At 38.0% G+C, this 22,236-nt stretch overlaps 1 protein-coding gene across 2 annotated transcripts in view; it reads right to left on the bottom strand.

Moving 5' to 3' along the window:
- LOC143230185 (sodium- and chloride-dependent GABA transporter 2-like) overlaps nt 1–21,499 on the bottom strand; it is a 63,336-nt gene extending 41,837 nt beyond the window's left edge. For both annotated transcript variants that reach the window (XM_076463312.1, XM_076463313.1), the window contains exon 1: nt 21,334–21,499. In XM_076463312.1, coding sequence (XP_076319427.1) covers nt 21,334–21,475 — 142 coding nt within the window. In that variant the 5' untranslated portion in view covers nt 21,476–21,499. The remainder of the gene's footprint in view (nt 1–21,333) is intronic.
- Nucleotides 21,500–22,236: the final 737 nt, after the last annotated feature.

The raw sequence follows: 22,236 nt of genomic DNA, 5'->3' as shown, positions 1-22,236 counted from the left end.
AGTGAGGTGACAGTGTAACAGGTAGTATTACTAATTCATGGTTCTAGTGAGGTGACAGTGTAACAGGTAGTACTACTAATTCATGGTTCTAGTGAGGTGACAGTGTAACAGGTAGTACTACTAATTCATGGTTCTAGTGAGGTGACAGTGTAACAGGTAGTACTACTAATTCATGGTTCTAGTGAGGTGACAGTGTAACAGGTAGGCCTATCTAATTCATGGTTCTAGTGAGGTGACAGTGTAACAGGTGGGTATCTAATTCATCCATGGTTCTAGTGAGGTGACAGTGTAACAGGTGGGCCTACTAATTCATGGTTCTAGTGAGGTGACAGTGTAACAGGTAGTAATACTAGTAATCCAAGGTTCTAGTGATGTGACAGTGTAACAGTAGTAATACTAGTAATCCATGGTTGTAGTGATGTGACAGTGTAACAAGTAGTACTACTAATTCATGGTTCTAGTGAGGTGACAGTGTAACAGGTAGTACTACTAATTCATGGTTCTAGTGAGGTGACAGTGTAACAGGTAGTACTACTAATTCATGGTTCTAGTGAGATGACAGTGTAACAGGTAGTATTACTAATTCATGGTTCTAGTGAGGTGACAGTGTAACAGGTAGTATTACTAATTCATGGTTCTAGTGAGGTGACAGTGTAACAGGTAGTATTACTAATTCATGGTTCTAGTGAGTGTGACAGTGTAACAGGTAGTATTACTAATTCATGGTTCTAGTGAGGTGACAGTGTAACAGGTAGTATTACTAATTCATGGTTCTAGTGAGGTGACAGTGTAACAGGTAGTACTACTAATTCATGGTTCTAGTGAGGTGACAGTGTAACAGGTAGTACTACTAATTCATGGTTCTAGTGAGGTGACAGTGTAACAGGTAGTATTACTAATTCATGGTTCTAGTGAGGTGACAGTGTAACAGGTAGGCCTACTAATTCATGGTTCTAGTGAGGTGACAGTGTAACAGGTGGTACTACTAATTCATGGTTCTAGTGAGGTGACAGTGTAACAGGTAGGCCTATCTAATTCATGGTTCTAGTGAGGTGACAGTGTAACAGGGCCTATACTAATTCATGGTTCTAGTGAGGTGACAGTGTAACAGGTAGTAATACTACTAATCCATGGTTCTAGTGATGTGACAGTGTAACAGGTAGTAATACTAGTAATCCATGGTTGTAGTGATGTGACAGTGTAACACGTAGTGAATGACACTACTAATCCATGGTTCTAGTGATGTGACAGTGTAACAGGTAGTATTACTAATTCATGGTTCTAGTGATGGTGACAGTGTAACAGGTAGTATTACTAATTCATGGTTCTAGTGAGATGACAGTGTAACAGGTAGTATTACTAATTCATGGTTCTAGTGAGATGACAGTGTAACAGGTAGTATTACTAATTCATGGTTCTAGTGAGTGACAGTGTAACAGGTAGTATTACTAATTCATGGTTCTAGTGAGATGACAGTGTAACAGGTAGTATTACTAATTCATGGTTCTAGTGAGGTGACAGTGTAACAGGTAGTATTACTAATTCATGGTTCTAGTGAGATGACAGTGTAACAGGTAGTATTACTAATTCATGGTTCTAGTGAGATGACAGTGTAACAGGTAGTACTACTAATTCATGGTTCTAGTGAGATGACAGTGTAACAGGTAGTACTACTAATTCATGGTTCTAGTGAGATGACAGTGTAACAGGTAGTACTACTAATTCATGGTTCTAGTGAGATGACAGTGACAGTGTAACAGTGGTAGTACAGGTAGTAATACTAATTCATGGTTCTAGTGAGGTGACAGTGTAACAGGTAGTATTACTAATTCATGGTTCTAGTGAGGTGACAGTGTAACAGGTAGTATTACTAATTCATGGTTCTAGTGAGGTGACAGTGTAACAGGTAGTATTACTAATTCATGGTTCTAGTGAGGTGACAGTGTAACAGGGTATGGTTAGTGAGGTGACTAACAGGTAGTACTACTAATGGTTCTAGTGAGGTGACAGTGTAACAGGTAGTATTACTAATTCATGGTTCTAGTGAGGTGACAGTGTAACAGGTAGTACTATACTAATTCATGGTTCTAGTGAGGTGACAGTGTAACAGGTAGTACTACTAATTCATGGTTCTAGTGTGACAGTGTAACAGGTAGTATTACTAATTCATGGTTCTAGTGAGGTGACAGTGTAACAGGTAGTACTACTAATTCATGGTTCTAGTGAGTGACAGTGTAACAGGTAGTACTAATTCATGGTTCTAGTGAGGTGACAGTGTAACAGGTAGTACTACTAATTCATGGTTCTAGTGAGGTGACAGTGTAACAGGTAGTAGTGTAACTACTAATTCATGGTTCTAGTGAGGTGACAGTGTAACAGGTAGTACTACTAATTCATGGTTCTAGTGAGGTGACAGTGTAACAGGTAGTACTACTAATTCATGGTTCTAGTGAGACAGTGACAGTGTAACAGGTAGTACTACTAATTCATGGTTCTAGTGAGTGTGACAGTGTAACAGGTAGTATTACTAATTCATGGTTCTAGTGAGGTGACAGTGTAACAGGTAGTACTACTAATTCATGGTTCTAGTGAGGTGACAGTGTAACAGGTAGTACTACTAATTCATGGTTCTAGTGAGGTGACAGTGTAACAGGTAGTATTACTAATTCATGGTTCTAGTGAGGTGACAGTGTAACAGGTAGTATTACTAATTCATGGTTCTAGTGAGGTGACAGTGTAACAGGTAGTACTACTAATTCATGGTTCTAGTGAGGTGACAGTGTAACAGGTAGTACTACTAATTCATGGTTCTAGTGAGGTGACAGTGTAACAGTGTACTACTAATTCATGGTTCTAGTGAGGTGACAGTGTAACAGTGTACTACTATTCATGGTTCTAGGTGACAGTGTACTACTAATTCATGGTTCTAGTGAGGTGACAGTGTAACAGGCCTATCTAAAGTGTAACAGGTAGTATTACTAATTCATGGTTCTAGTGAGGTGACAGTGTAACAGGTAGTACTACTAATTCATGGTTCTAGTGAGGTGTGACAGTGTAACAGGTAACATGGTTCTAGTGAGGTGACAGTAGTAGTGTAACTACTAATTCATGGTTCTAGTGAGGTGACAGTGTAACAGGTAGTACTACTAATTCATGGTTCTAGTGAGGTGACAGTGTAACAGGTAGTACTACTAATTCATGGTTCTAGTGAGGTGACAGTGTAACAGGTAGTATTACTAATTCATGGTTCTAGTGAGGTGACAGTGTAACAGGTAGTATTACTAATTCATGGTTCTAGAGGTGACAGTGTAACAGGTAGTATTACTAATTCATGGTTCTAGTGAGGTGACAGTGTAACAGGTAGTATTACTAATTCATGGTTCTAGTGAGGTGACAGTGTAACAGGTAGTATTACTAATTCATGGTTCTAGTGAGGTGACAGTGTAACAGGTAGTATTACTAATTCATGGTTCTAGTGAGGTGACAGTGTAACAGGTAGTACTACTAATTCATGGTTCTAGTGAGGTGACAGTGTAACAGGTAGTACTACTAATTCATGGTTCTAGTGAGGTGACAGTGTAACAGGTAGTACTACTAATTCATGGTTCTAGTGAGACAGTGACAGTGTAACAGTGTAACAGGTAGTACTACTAATTCATGGTTCTAGTGAGGTGACAGTGTAACAGGTAGTACTACTAATTCATGGTTCTAGTGAGGTGACAGTGTAACAGGTAGTACTACTAATTCATGGTTCTAGTGAGGTGACAGTGTAACAGGTAGTACTACTAATTCATGGTTCTAGTGAGGTGTAACAGTGTAACATGGTTCTAGTGAGGTGACAGTGTAACAGTGTAGGTATACTACTAATTCATGGTTCTAGTGAGGTGACAGTGTAACAGGTAGTACTACTAATTCATGGTTCTAGTGAGGTGACAGTGTAACAGGTAGTACTACTAATTCATGGTTCTAGTGAGGTGACAGTGTAACAGGTAGTAATTACTAGGTAGTTACTAATTCATGGTTCTAGTGAGAGTGACAGTGTAACAGGTAGTATTACTAATTCATGGTTCTAGTGAGATGACAGTGTAACAGGTAGTATTACTAATTCATGGTTCTAGTGAGATGACAGTGTAACAGGTAGTATTACTAATTCATGGTTCTAGTGAGATGACAGTGTAACAGGTAGTATTACTAATTCATGGTTCTAGTGAGATGACAGTGTAACAGGTAGTATTACTAATTCATGGTTCTAGTGAGATGACAGTGTAACAGGTAGTATTACTAATTCATGGTTCTAGTGAGATGACAGTGTAACAGGTAGTATTACTAATTCATGGTTCTAGTGAGATGACAGTGACAGTGTAACAGGTAGTATTACTAATTCATGGTTCTAGTGAGTGACAGTGTAACAGGTAGTATTACTAATTCATGGTTCTAGTGAGGTGACAGTGTAACAGGTAGTACTACTAATTCATGGTTCTAGTGAGGTGACAGTGTAACAGGTAGTATAGTACTACTAATTCATGGTTCTAGTGAGGTGACAGTGTAACAGGTAGTACTACTAATTCATGGTTCTAGTGAGTGACAGTGTAACAGGTAGTATTACTAATTCATGGTTCTAGTGAGGTGACAGTGTAACAGGTAGTATTACTAATTCATGGTTCTAGTGAGGTGACAGTGTAACAGGTAGTATTACTAATTCATGGTTCTAGTGGTGACAGTGTAACAGTAGTATTACTAATTCATGGTTCTAGTAATACTAATTCATGGTTCTAGTGAGGTGACAGTGTAACAGGTAGTACTACTAATTCATGGTTCTAGTGAGGTGACAGTGTAACAGGTAGTACTACTAATTCATGGTTCTAGTGAGGTGACAGTGTAACAGGTAGTACTACTAATTCATGGTTCTAGTGAGGTGACAGTGTAACAGGTAGTACTACTAATTCATGGTTCTAGTGAGGTGACAGTGTAACAGGTAGTACTACTAATTCATGGTTCTAGTGAGGTGACAGTGTAACAGGTAGTATTACTAATTCATGGTTCTAGTGAGGTGACAGTGTAACAGGTAGTACTACTAATTCATGGTTTAGTGAGTGACAGTGACAGTGTAACATGGGTAGTGAGGTGACAGTGTAACAGGTGTACTACTACTAATCTAATCCATGGTTCTAGTGATGTGACAGTGTAACAGTAGTAATACTACTAATTCATGGTTCTAGTGAGGTGACAGTGTAACAGGTAGTATTACTAATTCATGGTTCTAGTGAGTGACAGTGTAACAGGTAGTATTACTAATTCATGGTTCTAGTGAGATGACAGTGTAACAGGTAGTATTACTAATTCATGGTTCTAGTGAGATGACAGTGTAACAGGTAGTATTACTAATTCATGGTTCTAGTGAGATGACAGTGTAACAGGTAGTATTACTAATTCATGGTTCTAGTGAGTAACATGACATGGTAGTGAGATGACAGTGTAGGTAGTTACTAATTCATGGTTCTAGTGAGATGACAGTGTAACAGGTAGTATTACTAATTCATGGTTCTAGTGAGGTGACAGTGTAACAGGTAGTATTACTAATTCATGGTTCTAGTGAGGTGACAGTGTAACAGTGTAACAGGTAGTACTACTAATTCATGGTTCTAGTGAGGTGACAGTGTAACAGGTAGTACTACTAATTCATGGTTCTAGTGAGGTGACAGTGTAACAGGTAGTACTACTAATTCATGGTTCTAGTGAGGTGACAGTGTAACAGCTGGGCCTATCTAATTCATGGTTCTAGTGAGGTGACAGTGTAACAGGTAGTATTACTAATTCATGGTTCTAGTGAGGTGACAGTGTAACAGGTAGTAATACTACTAATTCATGGTAGTAGGTGACAGTGTAACACTAATTCATGGTTCTAGTGTGACAGTGAGGTAGTATTACTGACAGTGTAACAGGTAGTACTACTAATTCATGGTTCTAGTGAGTGACAGTGTAACAGGTAGTATTACTAATTCATGGTTCTAGTGAGGTGACAGTGTAACAGGTAGTACTACTAATTCATGGTTCTAGTGAGGTGACAGTGTAACAGGTAGTATTACTAATTCATGGTTCTAGTGAGGTGACAGTGTAACAGGTAGTATTACTAATTCATGGTTCTAGTGAGGTGTATTACTAATTCATGGTTCTAGTGAGATGACAGTGTAACAGGTAGTACTACTAATTCATGGTTCTAGTTGACAGTGTAACAGGTAGTATTACTAATTCATGGAGTACTACTAATTCATGGTTCTATGACAGTGTAACAGGTAGTACTACTAATTCATGGTTCTAGTGAGGTGACAGTGTAACAGGTAGTACTACTAATTCATGGTTCTAGTGAGGTGACAGTGTAACAGGTAGTATTACTAATTCATGGTTCTAGTGAGGTGACAGTGTAACAGGTAGTATTACTAATTCATGGTTCTAGTGAGGTGACAGTGTAACAGGTAGTATTACTAATTCATGGTTCTAGTGAGGTGACAGTGTAACAGGTAGTATTACTAATTCATAGTTCTAGTGAGGTGACAGTGTAACAGGTAGTATTACTAATTCATGGTTCTAGTGAGACAGTGACAGTGTAACAGGTAGTACTACTAATTCATGGTTCTAGTGAGGTGACAGTGTAACAGGTAGTACTACTAATTCATGGTTCTAGTGAGGTGACAGTGTAACAGGTAGTACTACTAATTCATGGTTCTAGTGAGGTGACAGTGTAACAGGTAGGCCTACTAATTCATGGTTCTAGTGAGGTGACAGTGTGACAGTGTAACAGTTCTAGTGAGGTGACAGTGTAACAGCTGGGCCTATCTAATTCATGGTTCTAGTGAGGTGACAGTGTAACAGGTAGTAATACTATCTAATTCATGGTTCTAGTGAGGTGACAGTGTAATGGTTGTAGTGATGTGACAGTGTAACAGGTAGTAATCCATGGTTGTAGTGATGTGACAGTGTAACAGGTAGTAATACTACTAATCCATGGTTCTAGTGATGTGACAGTGTAACAGGTAGTATACTACTAATTCATGGTTCTAGTGAGATGACAGTGTAACAGTAGTATTACTAATTCATGGTTCTAGTGAGATGACAGTGTAACAGGTAGTATTACTAATTCATGGTTCTAGTGAGATGACAGTGTAACAGGTAGTATTACTAATTCATGGTTCTAGTGAGATGACAGTGTAACAGGTAGTATTACTAATTCATGGTTCTAGTGAGATGACAGTGTAACAGGTAGTATTACTAATTCATGGTTCTAGTGAGATGACAGTGTAACAGGTAGTAATGGTTCAGTGGTGACAGTGTAACAGGTAGTGAGATGACAGTGTAACAGGTAGTATTACTAATTCATGGTTCTAGTGAGATGACAGTGTAACAGGTAGTATTCATGGTTACTAATTCATGGTTCTAGTGAGGTGACAGTGTAACAGGTAGTACTACTAATTCATGGTTCTAGTGAGTGAGTGTAACAGGTGTACTACTAATTCATGGTTCTAGTGTAACAGGTAGTATTACTAATTCATGGTTCTATGGTTCTAGTGAGGTGACAGTGTAACAGGTAGTACTACTAATTCATGGTTCTAGTGAGTGAGGTGACAGTGTAACAGGTAGTATTACTAATTCATGGTTCTAGTGAGGTGACAGTGTAACAGGTAGTATTACTAATTCATGGTTCTAGTGAGGTGACAGTGTAACAGGTAGTACTACTAATTCATGGTTCTAGTGAGGTGACAGTGTAACAGGTAGTATTACTAATTCATGGTTCTAGTGAGGTGACAGTGTAACATGGTTCTAGTGAGGTGACAGTGTAACAGGTACTACTAATTCATGGTTCTAGTGAGGTGACAGTGTAACAGGTAGTACTACTAATTCATGGTTCTAGTGAGGTGACAGTGTAACAGGTAGGCCTATACTAATTCATGGTTCTAGTGAGGTGACAGTGTAACAGGTAGTACTACTAATTCATGGTTCTAGTGAGGTGACAGTGTAACAGGTAGTATATACTAATTCATGGTTCTAGTGAGGTGACAGTGTAACAGGTAGTACTACTAATTCATGGTTCTAGTGAGGTGACAGTGTAACAGGTAGTACTACTAATTCATGGTTCTAGTGAGGTGACAGTGTAACAGTAGTGTAATTCATGGTTCTAGTGAGGTGACAGTGTAACAGGTAGTATTACTAATTCATGGTTCTAGTGAGGTGACAGTGTAACAGGTAGTACTACTAATTCATGGTTCTAGTAACAGTGTAACAGGTAGTATTACTAATTCATGGTGACTAGTGTATTACTAATTCATGGTTCTAGTGAGTGACAGTGTAACAGGTAGTATTACTAATTCATGGTTCTAGTGAGATGACAGTGTAACAGGTAGTATTACTAATTCATGGTTCTAGTGAGATGACAGTGTAACAGGTAGTATTACTAATTCATGGTTCTAGTGAGATGACAGTGTAACAGGTAGTATTACTAATTCATGGTTCTAGTGAGATGACAGTGTAACAGGTAGTATTACTAATTCATGGTTCTAGTGAGATGACAGTGTAACAGGTAGTATTACTAATTCATGGTTCTAGTGAGGTGACAGTGTAACAGGTAGTATTACTAATTCATGGTTCTAGTGAGGTGACAGTGTAACAGGTAGTATTACTAATTCATGGTTCTAGTGAGAGGTGACAGTGTAACAGGTAGTACTACTAATTCATGGTTCTAGTGAGTGACAGTGTAACAGGTAGTTACTAATTCATGGTTCTAGTGAGGTGACAGTGTAACAGGTAGTACTACTAATTCATGGTTCTAGTGAGGTGACAGTGTAACAGGTAGTATTACTAATTCATGGTTCTAGTGAGGTGACAGTGTAACAGGTAGTATTACTAATTCATGGTTCTAGTGAGGTGACAGTGTAACAGGTAGTATTACTAATTCATGGTTCTAGTGAGGTGACAGTGTAACAGGTAGTATTACTAATTCATGGTTCTAGTGAGGTGACAGTGTAACAGGTAGTATTACTAATTCATGGTTCTAGTGAGGTGACAGTGTAACAGGTAGTATTACTAATTCATGGTTCTAGTGAGGTGACAGTGTAACAGGTAGTACTACTAATTCATGGTTCTAGTGAGGTGACAGTGTAACAGGTAGTACTACTAATTCATGGTTCTAGTGAGGTGACAGTGTAACAGGTAGTACTACTAATTCATGGTTCTAGTGAGGTGACAGTGTAACAGGTAGTATAATTCATACTAATTCATGGTTCTAGTGAGGTGACACAGTGTAACAGGTACTACTAATTCATGGTTCTAGTGAGGTGACAGTGTGACAGTGTAACAGTGGTAGTAGGTAGTATACTACTAATTCATGGTTCTAGTGAGGTGACAGTGTAACAGGTAGTACTACTAATTCATGGTTCTAGTGAGGTGACAGTGTAACAGGTAGTATTACTAATTCATGGTTCTAGTGAGGTGACAGTGTAACAGGTAGTATTACTAATTCATGGTTCTAGTGAGGTGACAGTGTAACAGGTAGTATTACTAATTCATGGTTCTAGTGAGGTGACAGTGTAACAGGTAGTATTACTAATTCATGGTTCTAGTGAGGTGACAGTGTGTAGTATTACTAATTCACAGGTAGTACAGGTAGTATTACTAATTCATGGTTCTAGTGAGATGACAGTGTAACAGGTAGTATTACTAATTCATGGTTCTAGTGAGATGACAGTGTAACAGGTAGTATTACTAATTCATGGTTCTAGTGAGATGACAGTGTAACAGGTAGTATTACTAATTCATGGTTCTAGTGAGGTGACAGTGTAACAGGTAGTATTACTAATTCATGGTTCTAGTGAGGTGACAGTGTAACAGGTAGTACTACTAATTCATGGTTCTAGTGAGGTGACAGTGTAACAGGTAGTATTACTAATTCATGGTTCTAGTGAGGTGACAGTGTAACAGGTAGTATTACTAATTCATGGTTCTAGTGAGGTGACAGTGTAACAGGTAGTATTACTAATTCATGGTTCTAGTGAGGTGACAGTGTAACAGGTAGTACTACTAATTCATGGTTCTAGTGAGGTGACAGTGTAACAGGTAGTATTACTAATTCATGGTTCTAGTGAGGTGACAGTGTAACAGGTAGTATTACTAATTCATGGTTCTAGTGAGGTGACAGTGTAACAGGTAGTACTACTAATTCATGGTTCTAGTGAGGTGACAGTGTAACAGGTAGTAACAGGTAGTTACTAATTCATGGTTCTAGTGAGGTGACAGTGTAACAGTAACAGGTAGTATAACAGGTACTAATTCATGGTTCTAGTGAGTGACAGTGTAACAGGTAGTACTACTAATTCATGGTTCTAGTGAGGTGACAGTGTAACAGGTAGTACTACTAATTCATGGTTCTAGTGAGGTGACAGTGTAACAGGTAGTATTACTAATTCATGGTTCTAGTGAGGTGACAGTGTAACAGGTAGTACTACTAATTCATGGTTCTAGTGAGGTGACAGTGTAACAGGTAGTATTACTAATTCATGGTTCTAGTGAGACAGTGACAGTGTAACAGGTAGTACTACTAATTCATGGTTCTAGTGAGATGACAGGTGTAATTCATGGTTCAGGTAGTGTAACAGGTAGTACTAATTCATGGTTCTAGTGAGGTGACAGTGTAACAGGTAGTATTACTAATTCATGGTTCTAGTGAGATGACAGTGTAACAGGTAGTACTACTAATTCATGGTTCTAGTGAGATGACAGTGTAACAGGTAGTACTACTAATTCATGGTTCTAGTGAGATGACAGTGTAACAGGTAGTATTACTAATTCATGGTTCTAGTGAGATGACAGTGTAACAGGTACTAATTCATGGTTCTAGTGAGGTGACAGTGTAACAGGTAGTATTACTAATTCATGGTTCTAGTGATGGTGACAGTGTAACAGGTGTAACAGGTAGTATTACTAATTCATGGTTCTAGTGTGACAGTGTAACAGGTAGTATTACTAATTCATGGTTCTAGTGAGGTGACAGTGTAACAGGTAGTATTACTAATTCATAGTTCTAGTGAGGTGACAGTGTAACAGGTAGTATTACTAATTCATGGTTCTAGTGAGGTGACAGTGTAACAGGTAGTACTACTAATTCATGGTTCTAGTGAGGTGACAGTGTAACAGGTAGTACTACTAATTCATGGTTCTAGTGAGGTGACAGTGTAACAGGTAGTACTACTAATTCATGGTTCTAGTGAGGTGACAGTGTAACAGGTAGTACTACTAATTCATGGTTCTAGTGAGGTGACAGTGTAACAGGTAGTACTACTAACATGGTTAACAGGTAGTACTACTAATTCATGGTTCTAGTGAGATGACAGTGTAACAGGTAGTATTACTAATTCATGGTTCTAGTGAGTGTAACAGGTGACAGTGTAACAGGTAGTAGTTACTAATTCATGGTTCTAGTGAGGTGACAGTGTAACAGGTAGTATTACTAATTCATGGTTCTAGTGAGGTGACAGTGTAACAGGTAGTATTACTAATTCATGGTTCTAGTGAGGTGACAGTGTAACAGGTAGTATTACTAATTCATGGTTCTAGTGAGGTGACAGTGTAACAGGTAGTATTACTAATTCATGGTTCTAGTGAGGTGACAGTGTAACAGGTAGTATTACTACTAATTCATGGTTCTAGTGAGGTGACAGTGTAACAGGTAGTACTACTAATTCATGGTTCTAGTGAGGTGACAGTGACAGGTGTACTACTAATTCATGGTTCTAGTGAGGTGACAGTGTAAGAGGTAGTAATACTAATTCATGGTTCTAGTGAGGTGACAGTGTAACAGCTGGGCCTATCTAATTCATGGTTCTAGTGAGGTGACAGTGTAACAGCTGGGCCTATCTAATTCATGGTTCTAGTGAGGTGACAGTGTAACAGGTAGTAATACTAGTAATCCAAGGTTGTAGTGATGTGAGAGTGTAACACATGGTTGTAGTAGTGACAGTGTACTAGTAATCCATGGTTGTAGTGATGTGACAGTGTAACAGGTAGTATTACTAATTCATGGTTCTAGTGATGTGACAGTGTAACAGGTAGTACTACTAATTCATGGTTCTAGTGAGATGACAGTGTAACAGGTAGTATTACTAATTCATGGTTCTAGTGAGATGACAGTGTAACAGGTAGTATTACTAATTCATGGTTCTAGTGAGATGACAGTGTAACAGGTAGTATTACTAATTCATGGTTCTAGTGAGATGACAGTGTAACAGGTAGTATTACTAATTCATGGTTCTAGTGAGATGACAGTGTAACAGGTAGTATTACTAATTCATGGTTCTAGTGAGATGACAGTGTAACAGGTAGTATTACTAATTCATGGTTCTAGTGAGATGACAGTGTAACAGGTAGTATTACTAATTCATGGTTCTAGTGAGATGACAGTGTAACAGGTAGTACTACTAATTCATGGTTCTAGTGAGATGACAGTGTAACAGGTAGTACTACTAATTCATGGTTCTAGTGAGGTGACAGTGTAACAGGTAGTACTACTAATTCATGGTTCTAGTGAGGTGACAGTGTAACAGGTAGTATTACTAATTCATGGTTCTAGTGAGGTGACAGTGTAACAGGTAGTATTACTAATTCATGGTTCTAGTGAGGTGACAGTGTAACAGGTAGTATTACTAATTCATGGTTCTAGTGAGGTGACAGTGTAACAGGTAGTATTACTAATTCATGGTTCTAGTGAGGTGACAGTGTAACAGGTAGTATTACTAATTCATGGTTCTAGTGAGGTGACAGTGTAACAGGTAGTACTACTAATTCATGGTTCTAGTGAGGTGACAGTGTAACAGGTAGTACTACTAATTCATGGTTCTAGTGAGGTGACAGTGTAACAGGTAGTACTACTAATTCATGGTTCTAGTGAGGTGACAGTGTAAGAGGTAGTAATACTAATTCATGGTTCTAGTGAGGTGACAGTGTAACAGCTGGGCCTATCTAATTCATGGTTCTAGTGAGGTGACAGTGTAACAGGTAGGGCCTACTAATTCATGGTTCTAGTGAGGTGACAGTGTAACAGGTAGTAATACTACTAATCCATGGTTCTAGTGATGTGACAGTGTAACACGTAGTAATACTAGTAATCCATGGTTGTAGTGATGTGACAGTGTAACACGTAGTAATACTAGTAATCCATGGTTGTAGTGATGTGACAGTGTAACAAGTAGTATTACTAATTCATGGTTCTAGTGAGATGACAGTGTAACAGGTAGTATTACTAATTCATGGTTCTAGTGAGATGACAGTGTAACAGGTAGTATTACTAATTCATGGTTCTAGTGAGATGACAGTGTAACAGGTAGTATTACTAATTCATGGTTCTAGTGAGATGACAGTGTAACAGGTAGTATTACTAATTCATGGTTCTAGTGAGATGACAGTGTAACAGGTAGTATTACTAATTCATGGTTCTAGTGAGGTGACAGTGTAACAGGTAGTACTACTAATTCATGGTTCTAGTGAGATGACAGTGTAACAGGTAGTACTACTAATTCATGGTTCTAGTGAGATGACAGTGTAACAGGTAGTACTACTAATTCATGGTTCTAGTGAGGTGACAGTGTAACAGGTAGTATTACTAATTCATGGTTCTAGTGAGGTGACAGTGTAACAGGTAGTATTACTAATTCATGGTTCTAGTGAGGTGACAGTGTAACAGGTAGTATTACTAATTCATGGTTCTAGTGAGTGACAGTGTAACAGGTAGTATTACTAATTCATGGTTCTAGTGAGGTGACAGTGTAACAGGTAGTATTACTAATTCATGGTTCTAGTGAGGTGACAGTGTAACAGGTAGTATTACTAATTCATGGTTCAGGTAGTATTACTAATTCATGGTTCTAGTGAGGTGACAGTGTAACAGTACTACTAATTCATGGTTCTAGTGAGGTGACAGTGTAACAGGTAGTATTACTAATTCATGGTTCTAGTGAGTGACAGTGTAACAGGTAGTACTACTAACATGGTAGTGACAGTGTAACAGGTAGTAATACTAATTCATGGTTCTAGTGAGGTGACAGTGTGTAATTCATGGTTCTAGGTGACAGTGTAACAGGTAGTATTACTAATTCATGGTTCTAGTGAGGTGACAGTGTAACAGGTAGTATTACTAATTCATGGTTCTAGTGAGGTGACAGTGTAACAGGTAGTATTACTAATTCATGGTTCTAGTGAGGTGACAGTGTAACAGGTAGTATTACTAATTCATGGTTCTAGTGAGGTGACAGTGTAACAGGTAGTAATACTAATTCATGACAGTGTAACAGGTAGTACTAATTCATGGTTCTAGTGAGGTGACAGTGTAACAGGTAGTATTACTAATTCATGGTTCTAGTGAGTGACAGTGTATTCACAGGTAGTAACAGGTAGTATTACTAATTCATGGTTCTAGTGAGTGACAGTGTAACAAGTAGTATTACTAATTCATGGTTCTAGTGAGATGACAGTGTAACAGGTAGTACTACTAATTCATGGTTCTAGTGAGGTGACAGTGTAACAGGTAGTATTACTAATTCATGGTTCTAGTGAGATGACAGTGTAACAGGTAGTATTACTAATTCATGGTTCTAGTGAGGTGACAGTGTAACAGGTAGTATTACTAATTCATGGTTCTAGTGAGGTGACAGTGTAACAGGTAGTATTACTAATTCATAGTTCTAGTGAGGTGACAGTGTAACAGGTAGTATTACTAATTCATGGTTCTAGTGAGGTGACAGTGTAACAGGTAGTACTACTAATTCATGGTTCTAGTGAGGTGACAGTGTAACAGGTAGTATTACTAATTCATGGTTCTAGTGATTCATGAGTGAGTGACAGTGTAACAGGTAGTATTACTAATTCATGGTTCTAGTGAGGTGACAGTGTAACAGGTAGTATTACTAATTCATGGTTCTAGTGAGGTGACAGTGTAACAGGTAGTATTACTAATTCATGGTTCTAGTGAGGTGACAGTGTAACAGGTAGTATTACTAATTCATGGTTCTAGTGAGATGACAGTGTAACAGGTAGTATTACTAATTCATGGTTCTAGTGAGGTGACAGTGTAACAGGTAGTACTACTAATTCATGGTTCTAGTGAGGTGACAGTGTAACAGGTAGTACTACTAATTCATGGTTCTAGTGAGATGACAGTGTAACAGGTAGTACTACTAATTCATGGTTCTAGTGAGATGACAGTGTAACAGGTAGTATTACTAATTCATGGTTCTAGTGAGATGACAGTGTAACAGGTAGTATTACTAATTCATGGTTCTAGAGAGGTGACAGTGTAACAGGTAGTATTACTAATTCATGGTTCTAGTGAGGTGACAGTGTAACAGGTAGTATTACTAATTCATGGTTCTAGTGAGGTGACAGTGTAACAGGTAGTATTACTAATTCATGGTTCTAGTGAGATGACAGTGTAACAGGTAGTATTACTAATTCATGGTTCTAGTGAGGTGACAGTGTAACAGTGTAGTACTACTAATTCATGGTTCTAGTAGTGACAGTGTGACAGGTGTAACATGGTTCTAGTAGTGACAGTGTAACAGGTAGTATTACTAATTCATGGTTCTAGTGAGGTGACAGTGTAACAGGTATTACTAGTATTCATGGTACTAATTGACATAACAGGGTTAGTATTACTAATTCATGGTTCTAGTGAGGTGACAGTGTAACAGGTAGTATTACTAATTCATGGTTCTAGTGAGGTGACAGTGTAACAGGTAGTATTACTAATTCATGGTTCTAGTGAGGTGACAGTGTAACAGGTAGTATTACTAATTCATGGTTCTAGTGAGGTGACAGTGTAACAGGTAGTATTACTAATTCATGGTTCTAGTGAGGTGACAGTGTAACAGGTAGTATTACTAATTCATGGTTCTAGTGAGGTGACAGTGTAACAGGTAGTACTTACTAATTCATGGTTCTAGTGAGGTGACAGTGTAACAGGTAGTATTACTAATTCATGGTTCTAGTGAGGTGACAGTGTAACAGGTAGTAGTTACTAATTCATGGTTCTAGTGAGGTGACAGTGTAACAGGTGAGGTACAGTGTAACAGGTAGTACCACTAATTCATGGTTCTAGTGAGGTGACAGTGTAACAGGTAGTACTACTAATTCATGGTTCTAGTGAGTGACAGTGTAACAGGTAGTACTACTAATTCATGGTTCTAGTGAGGTGACAGTGTAACAGGTAGCCTACTAATTCATGGTTCTAGTGAGGTGACAGTGTAACAGGTAGTACTACTAATTCATGGTTCTAGTGAGGTGACAGTGTAACAGGTAGTACTACTAATTCATGGTTCTAGTGAGGTGACAGTGTAACAGGTGGCCTATCTAATTCATGGTTCTAGTGAGGTGACAGTGTAACAGGTAGTACTACTTCATGGTTCTAGTGAGGTGACAGTGTAACAGTGTAGTATTACTAATTCATGGTTCTAGTGAGGTGACAGTGTAACACGTAGTATTACTAATTCATGGTTCTAGTGAGGTGACAGTGTAACACGTAGTAATACTAGTAATCCATGGTGGTAGTGATGTGACAGTGTAACAAGTAGTACTACTAATTCATGGTTCTAGTGAGGTGACAGTGTAACAGATATTATTACTAATTCATGGTTCTAGTGAGGTGACAGTGTAACAGGTAGTACTACTAAGTCATGGTTCTAGTGAGGTAACAGTGTAACAGGTAGTATTACTAATTCATAGTTGTAGTGGATGAGAGTGTAACAGTTGGCCTATCTAATTCAGGAGTTGTTGTCACTTTTTACCTGAAACTGTGTGATTGATCCATTTCTCGGGGTTGGAAGAGTATATAATATCTAAGCCTTTTTTATTCCTTTCAGTTTTTACTATAGTTTATCTTTGAAAATTAATCCAAATACAGATTTAGATATGTCTTTATCGTGAATCGGTGCAGCGAGGGTCACTGTTGACCTCTTTCTCACTCTCAATAATTCGTGTTTTGTTTGCACGGTTATCGGACGCTATGTAATAACCCACGTTACTCACAGTATTTTAAATTTTGTTCACTGTATCTGTTTTAATTGACTTATTCTTTTCGTGTCACGTGTAATTCACGAGGTAATATTACCTTGTATATTTTCACTAGCTCAGCTCATGTATGATCGCACCATTAGTTCGGATTCACGGCCTGGCATGGCCAAGCGCGTATGGCGTGCGACTCGTAATCCGAGGGTCGTGGGTTCGCGCCCGCGTCGCGCTAAACATGCTCACCCTCCCAGCCGTGGGGGTGTATAATGTGACGGTCAATTCCACTATTCGTTGGTTAAAGAGTAGCCCAAGAGTTGGTGGTGGGTGGTGATGACTAGCTGCCTTCCCTCTAGTCTTACACTGCTAAATTAGGGACGGCTAGCACAGATAGCCCTCGAGTAGCTTTGTGCGAAATTCCAAAACAAGACAAAAAACAAGTTCGTATTCACAATCCATTTTCACTTAGTAGTTACACACACACACACACATATATATTTCATAAAAAAAAAACCCTAGGCTTCAGATAGCCCAGCACGTTTGGCCTAGAAGTTTTTTATTTGTAATATTTAGAGGGGAGAGGTATTAATTAGGGCTTAATTTACCATATATTATGTAACTCTACTTTCCTTATCAGTTTATTTTCATTAATATTTTTTTAATGTTCAAGATAATTATTTTATTGACATTTATTTCAAAATGTATCTTGGGTAACCACAAATTTTCCTTACAATTCACACTTCCCAAGACATGGCAATAACGTTCCTGTTACACTCTTATAAATAGTGACGAACCATGGACGACTGATTATATGTCACGTTTTGCGCATGCCCTTAAATACGTGAGCTCTACAATACTCTTTAGCATTGTAAATTTATACATGACGTAAGAGCAATGCGTTACAGGTTTGTTTGTTTGTTTTGGAATTTCGCACAAAGCTACTCGAGGGCTATCTGTGCTAGCCGTCCCTAATTTAGCAGTTTAAGACTAGAGGGAAGGCAGCTAGTCATCACCACCCACTGCCAACACTTGGGCTACTCTTTTACCAACGAATAATGGGATTGACTGTCACATTATAACGCCCCCACGGCTAAAAGGGCGAGCATGTTTGGTGCGACGGGGATGCGAACCCGGGACCCTGTAATTAGCTTCTTACAGTTAGTTAAAGTTTATTAAATTCAGTAAAGCATTTTGGTGATCCACCATTTTAGCGCCTCAATAACTTAAGTCCGAGGGCCACTTCCTCCAAAAGCTGGATTTCGATATTTATGGGGGGTATAGCACAGATAGACCATTGTGTGGCTTTGCGTTTAACAACAAACTTATTATTTTGTGTTAAAGAATAAACCAAAGCTCAACACACAGATAAAAAATTCGAAGTAAAATTGAAATGTTTCCCAAGGATGTATAGGGTTTTATAAAATGTTTGTTCTGAAAATTGTGCTAAACAGGTTAAACGGTAATAGCAAGAGTGAATTATCTAAATGTCGTTAATTCTTGGTGTTAAGTTTTATTTGTTTGTAGTTAAGCGAAATACTCTTAAATTTTATTGTTTTATTGTGAATTCTGTGGCAAAAATAATTGTTCATTGATTATTATCATCTCAGGTATAGCATCGTCATGTGACGACACTGGTTTTGTCTCCACAGGCACGACCTTGAATATAAATTACTGAATATTTTGTTGTTCACTTTTATAACGTTAGGAAGTATTATTAAAGTGTTAGATTGAGCGTGTGTTTGAGTCAACTGTTAAGAAGTGCAAAACAGCATTACGAAAGGAACATAAAACTTGCTTGGATTTGGAGTTAAAGTGAGTACGATCAACAGTTTTTATACAGATGACCCGAATTTTGTTTACAGCTTCTGATATCTAATTGTCTTATAACAATTTGTTTGTATATAGTTGTGGTTGTTGAACATGGGCAATCCAGTATCACCAGTTCTAGTCTTATAATCAGTATTTTCTCGGGAATTTCAAAGGGACCCAAGGCAACAGTGAAATTTTCCAGAAACGTGAGAAATTAATCAGACAGAAAGGAGTCATAGTAAATTATCGGTAAATTTTTAGATTGTCAAGTTTTTTCCTAAACAATTTCCAAACAAGACTGAAACCCGTGTCACCAGTCATGTTATTTATGACTTAGGCCTATTTATGAGAGTTAGACCTAGGACATTTCTCATGACGACGAGAAACCCACTTGAAGTGAAAATATATTCTCAAGACGGTTAGTTTGGGTATTAAAACTTTAATTTATATAAAGTACAGATTAACATTTTGACCTTCTTAGGTCATCTTCAGGTTAACAAACTTTGGTTAATACCCACATCAGCTGCCTTGAGAATACACTATGACGTTTCTGGTCTAGCTTTCGCAACATACAAATTATGCAGGACATCATAAACCTCTCAAATGGATACAGTAGATATTTATTATTAATTTTTTGTTGGTATTCTAAACACCTTATTGATATGAATATTAAGAACAATAAATTAGTACCATTAATGCTGATACATATTTACTAATTTATATATAAATGTAGGATTACTGTGTAAGTAAAATATATTTCAAAACACCATACATATAACAAAGATTTAGCAACCGTAAATTTGTTTTTAAAACTGTGATCGAGTTTATCATAAATATTTCAAAGTGCTCGCAAATTTGCGAAGGACAATGTACAAAAAATACTATATCTTGTCTAGATAATTTTTAACTACGCCAAGGCCCGGCATGGCCAGGTGAGTTAAGGCGTTCGACTCGTAATCTGAGGGTCGCGGGTTCGAATTCTCATCGCACCAAACATGCTCGCCCTTTCAGTCAGGGGGGCACGGTCAATCCCACTATTAGTTGGTAAAAGAGTAGCCCAAGAGTTGGCGGTGGGTGATAGTGAATAGCTGCCTTCCCTCTAGTCTTACACTGTTGAATTAGGGACGGCTAGCGAAGATAGCCCTTGAGTAGCTTTGCGCGAAATTCAAAACAAACAAACAAACTACGCCAATTTCTGACTCAGGTCATCCAGAAAGTGGCTGATTTTCTTATTTGGACTTTATAACCGCTTTTTTGTCTATTCAGAAGACGTTTGACCTCTTGGACTTAATATTTCTTTATCTTTACAGAAAAGAAGTTGTAACTTTTGAGATTTCCTTAGTTTTGGATTTTTGTGCATAGCTCACAAAGATTGTTTTAAGCGTAGCTGTCCTAAATTTTGAACCGCAAGACCAAAACGGAGATAATTCTTTCGCTTCATAATCTGATTAAATGGTGGGATTTGAAAGTCACGTTTCAGGAATCAAAACGCAGTGCGCATGCTTGCGACAACGGGTCGTAAACCATTCGTCCTCGGATTCACAGTCTTGTTAATTTAAATGTTAAGCCGTGTATAAGATCTATACTAAATTATCTATCAATAAAGGACAGTTTTAGTTCTTCAGGAACATGTGTGATGTCGTCAGATACTTCGTCCCTGAATTTATTTATCTAGTTTAGATGAAAACAAGTCGCATGTTATCATTTGAAAATGTGATTTGTTTCTTTTTTAGGATAACGCAATTTTAAGTGCACTTTGCATAAACGGCTTGTTTGGCTCTCCCTACTGACATAAATACTAGTTATAAATCTGAGTCGATTGTCGGTATTGACACACAAGTTAGTTATAAATCTGAGTCAACTGTTTGTATTGACACACAAGTTAGTTATAAATCTGAGTTAACTGTTTGTATTGACACACACGTTAGTTATAAATTTGAGTCGACTGTCGGTATTGACACACAAGTTAGTTGTATATATGGATCGATTGTTCGTATTGACACTAAAACTAGTTGTAAAACTTGGTCGACAGTGATGTGACACGGATGTCACTTTGTTTCTGAAATTCGTGCAGTTCTACATAAGGGCTATCTGCGCTCGCTGTTCCTTGTTTAGTAATGGAAGACTAGAGGGAAAGCAACTAGTCATCATCACCCACTGGTAACTCTTGGGCTACTCTTTTACTAACGAATAGTGGGACTGAAAGTTACATTATATGGTCCCCACGGCTGAAAGGACGAGCACGTTTGGTTTGACGGGGATTAGAACCTACGACCCTCAGATTACAAGTCGAGCGCCCAAACTACCTGGCCATGCCTAGTCCCACGGATGTCAGACCTCATAGATTAACAGATTTAAGATATCACAGATGGTATCATCATATTCATTTCCCATTGTTCTTTAAAGCAACAGACATAAATTACTCACTAATATCTATTTATTTGCCCTAGTTTGTTTTCGGGATCACAAAATGTGTGTTATACTTACTAAGACTAGGGACATCATCCGGACAGACGGACCACGGCAGGGACTCGTTCATCGATGTAAATAAATAACAGAGGGCCCAGGATATAACAGTCATGTAATACACAGAAGTCATGATGAGCAAAATGGCGGTGGCGTAGCTCATTCCTGTAGTAGAAACAAGTGATGATGATAAAAGATACAAATTAGGTTACAGTCGTGATCTACAATACAGGGAAAGTCTAAAGCCATGGAGAGGGCAGGGAGGGAGTGCTTGTTACTCTATGTGTCAACGTTTGTCTCTTTATCTCTGGAACACGAGTTTAAACATTCTGAAACAGAAAGATGTGCGATTTGATTTGAACAGTTCGCTTTGTACATTTATTCTGTTCCTTCTACCACTGCTGTGTTTGAGATTATGAAATAATAAATATGTATTTACAGCTAAATAAGAAGGTTATGACAATAACAAACAAATAATATTTAATAACCAATCATTTCCTTCATCTCATCTTTACTTAAACATTTGTCTGTCTAACAGTCATTCTGCTACTTACGGGCCTTAAAAGATTAATGGGGTTGTCAGATATCACGAAAGAGGTTTCTGAAGCGACAAATATGGTTTAAAAAAACGTTTTAAATCTGGCGAAGAAAATTCTTTGTACGCAGAAAAGCGGACTTGAATGCTAAATCCGACACCTACCGGACGTGGGAGAAGTGACGTCTAATAATGAAATTAAACTCTTGGATCGTAAACTTATGAAGAACTTTGGGATTCGTGACTTAGCTTGCTTTTTGTTAGGGTTAGAGCCTCTGTTCTTTGACGTTTTATACAACAACTTAAGAAGCTTTGATTTCATTGTTGAGGTAAAAGAAGTCTCGAGACAATTTGATTTTACTCAGTTTTAGAATTATAAAAAATCAAGC

This window comes from Tachypleus tridentatus, chromosome 10 (assembly GCF_004210375.1).
Source record: "Tachypleus tridentatus isolate NWPU-2018 chromosome 10, ASM421037v1, whole genome shotgun sequence".
Classification (NCBI taxonomy): domain Eukaryota; kingdom Metazoa; phylum Arthropoda; class Merostomata; order Xiphosura; family Limulidae; genus Tachypleus; species Tachypleus tridentatus.
The sequence above is the reverse complement of the archived record's forward strand: the minus strand, read 5'-3'. Positions and strand labels throughout refer to the sequence as shown.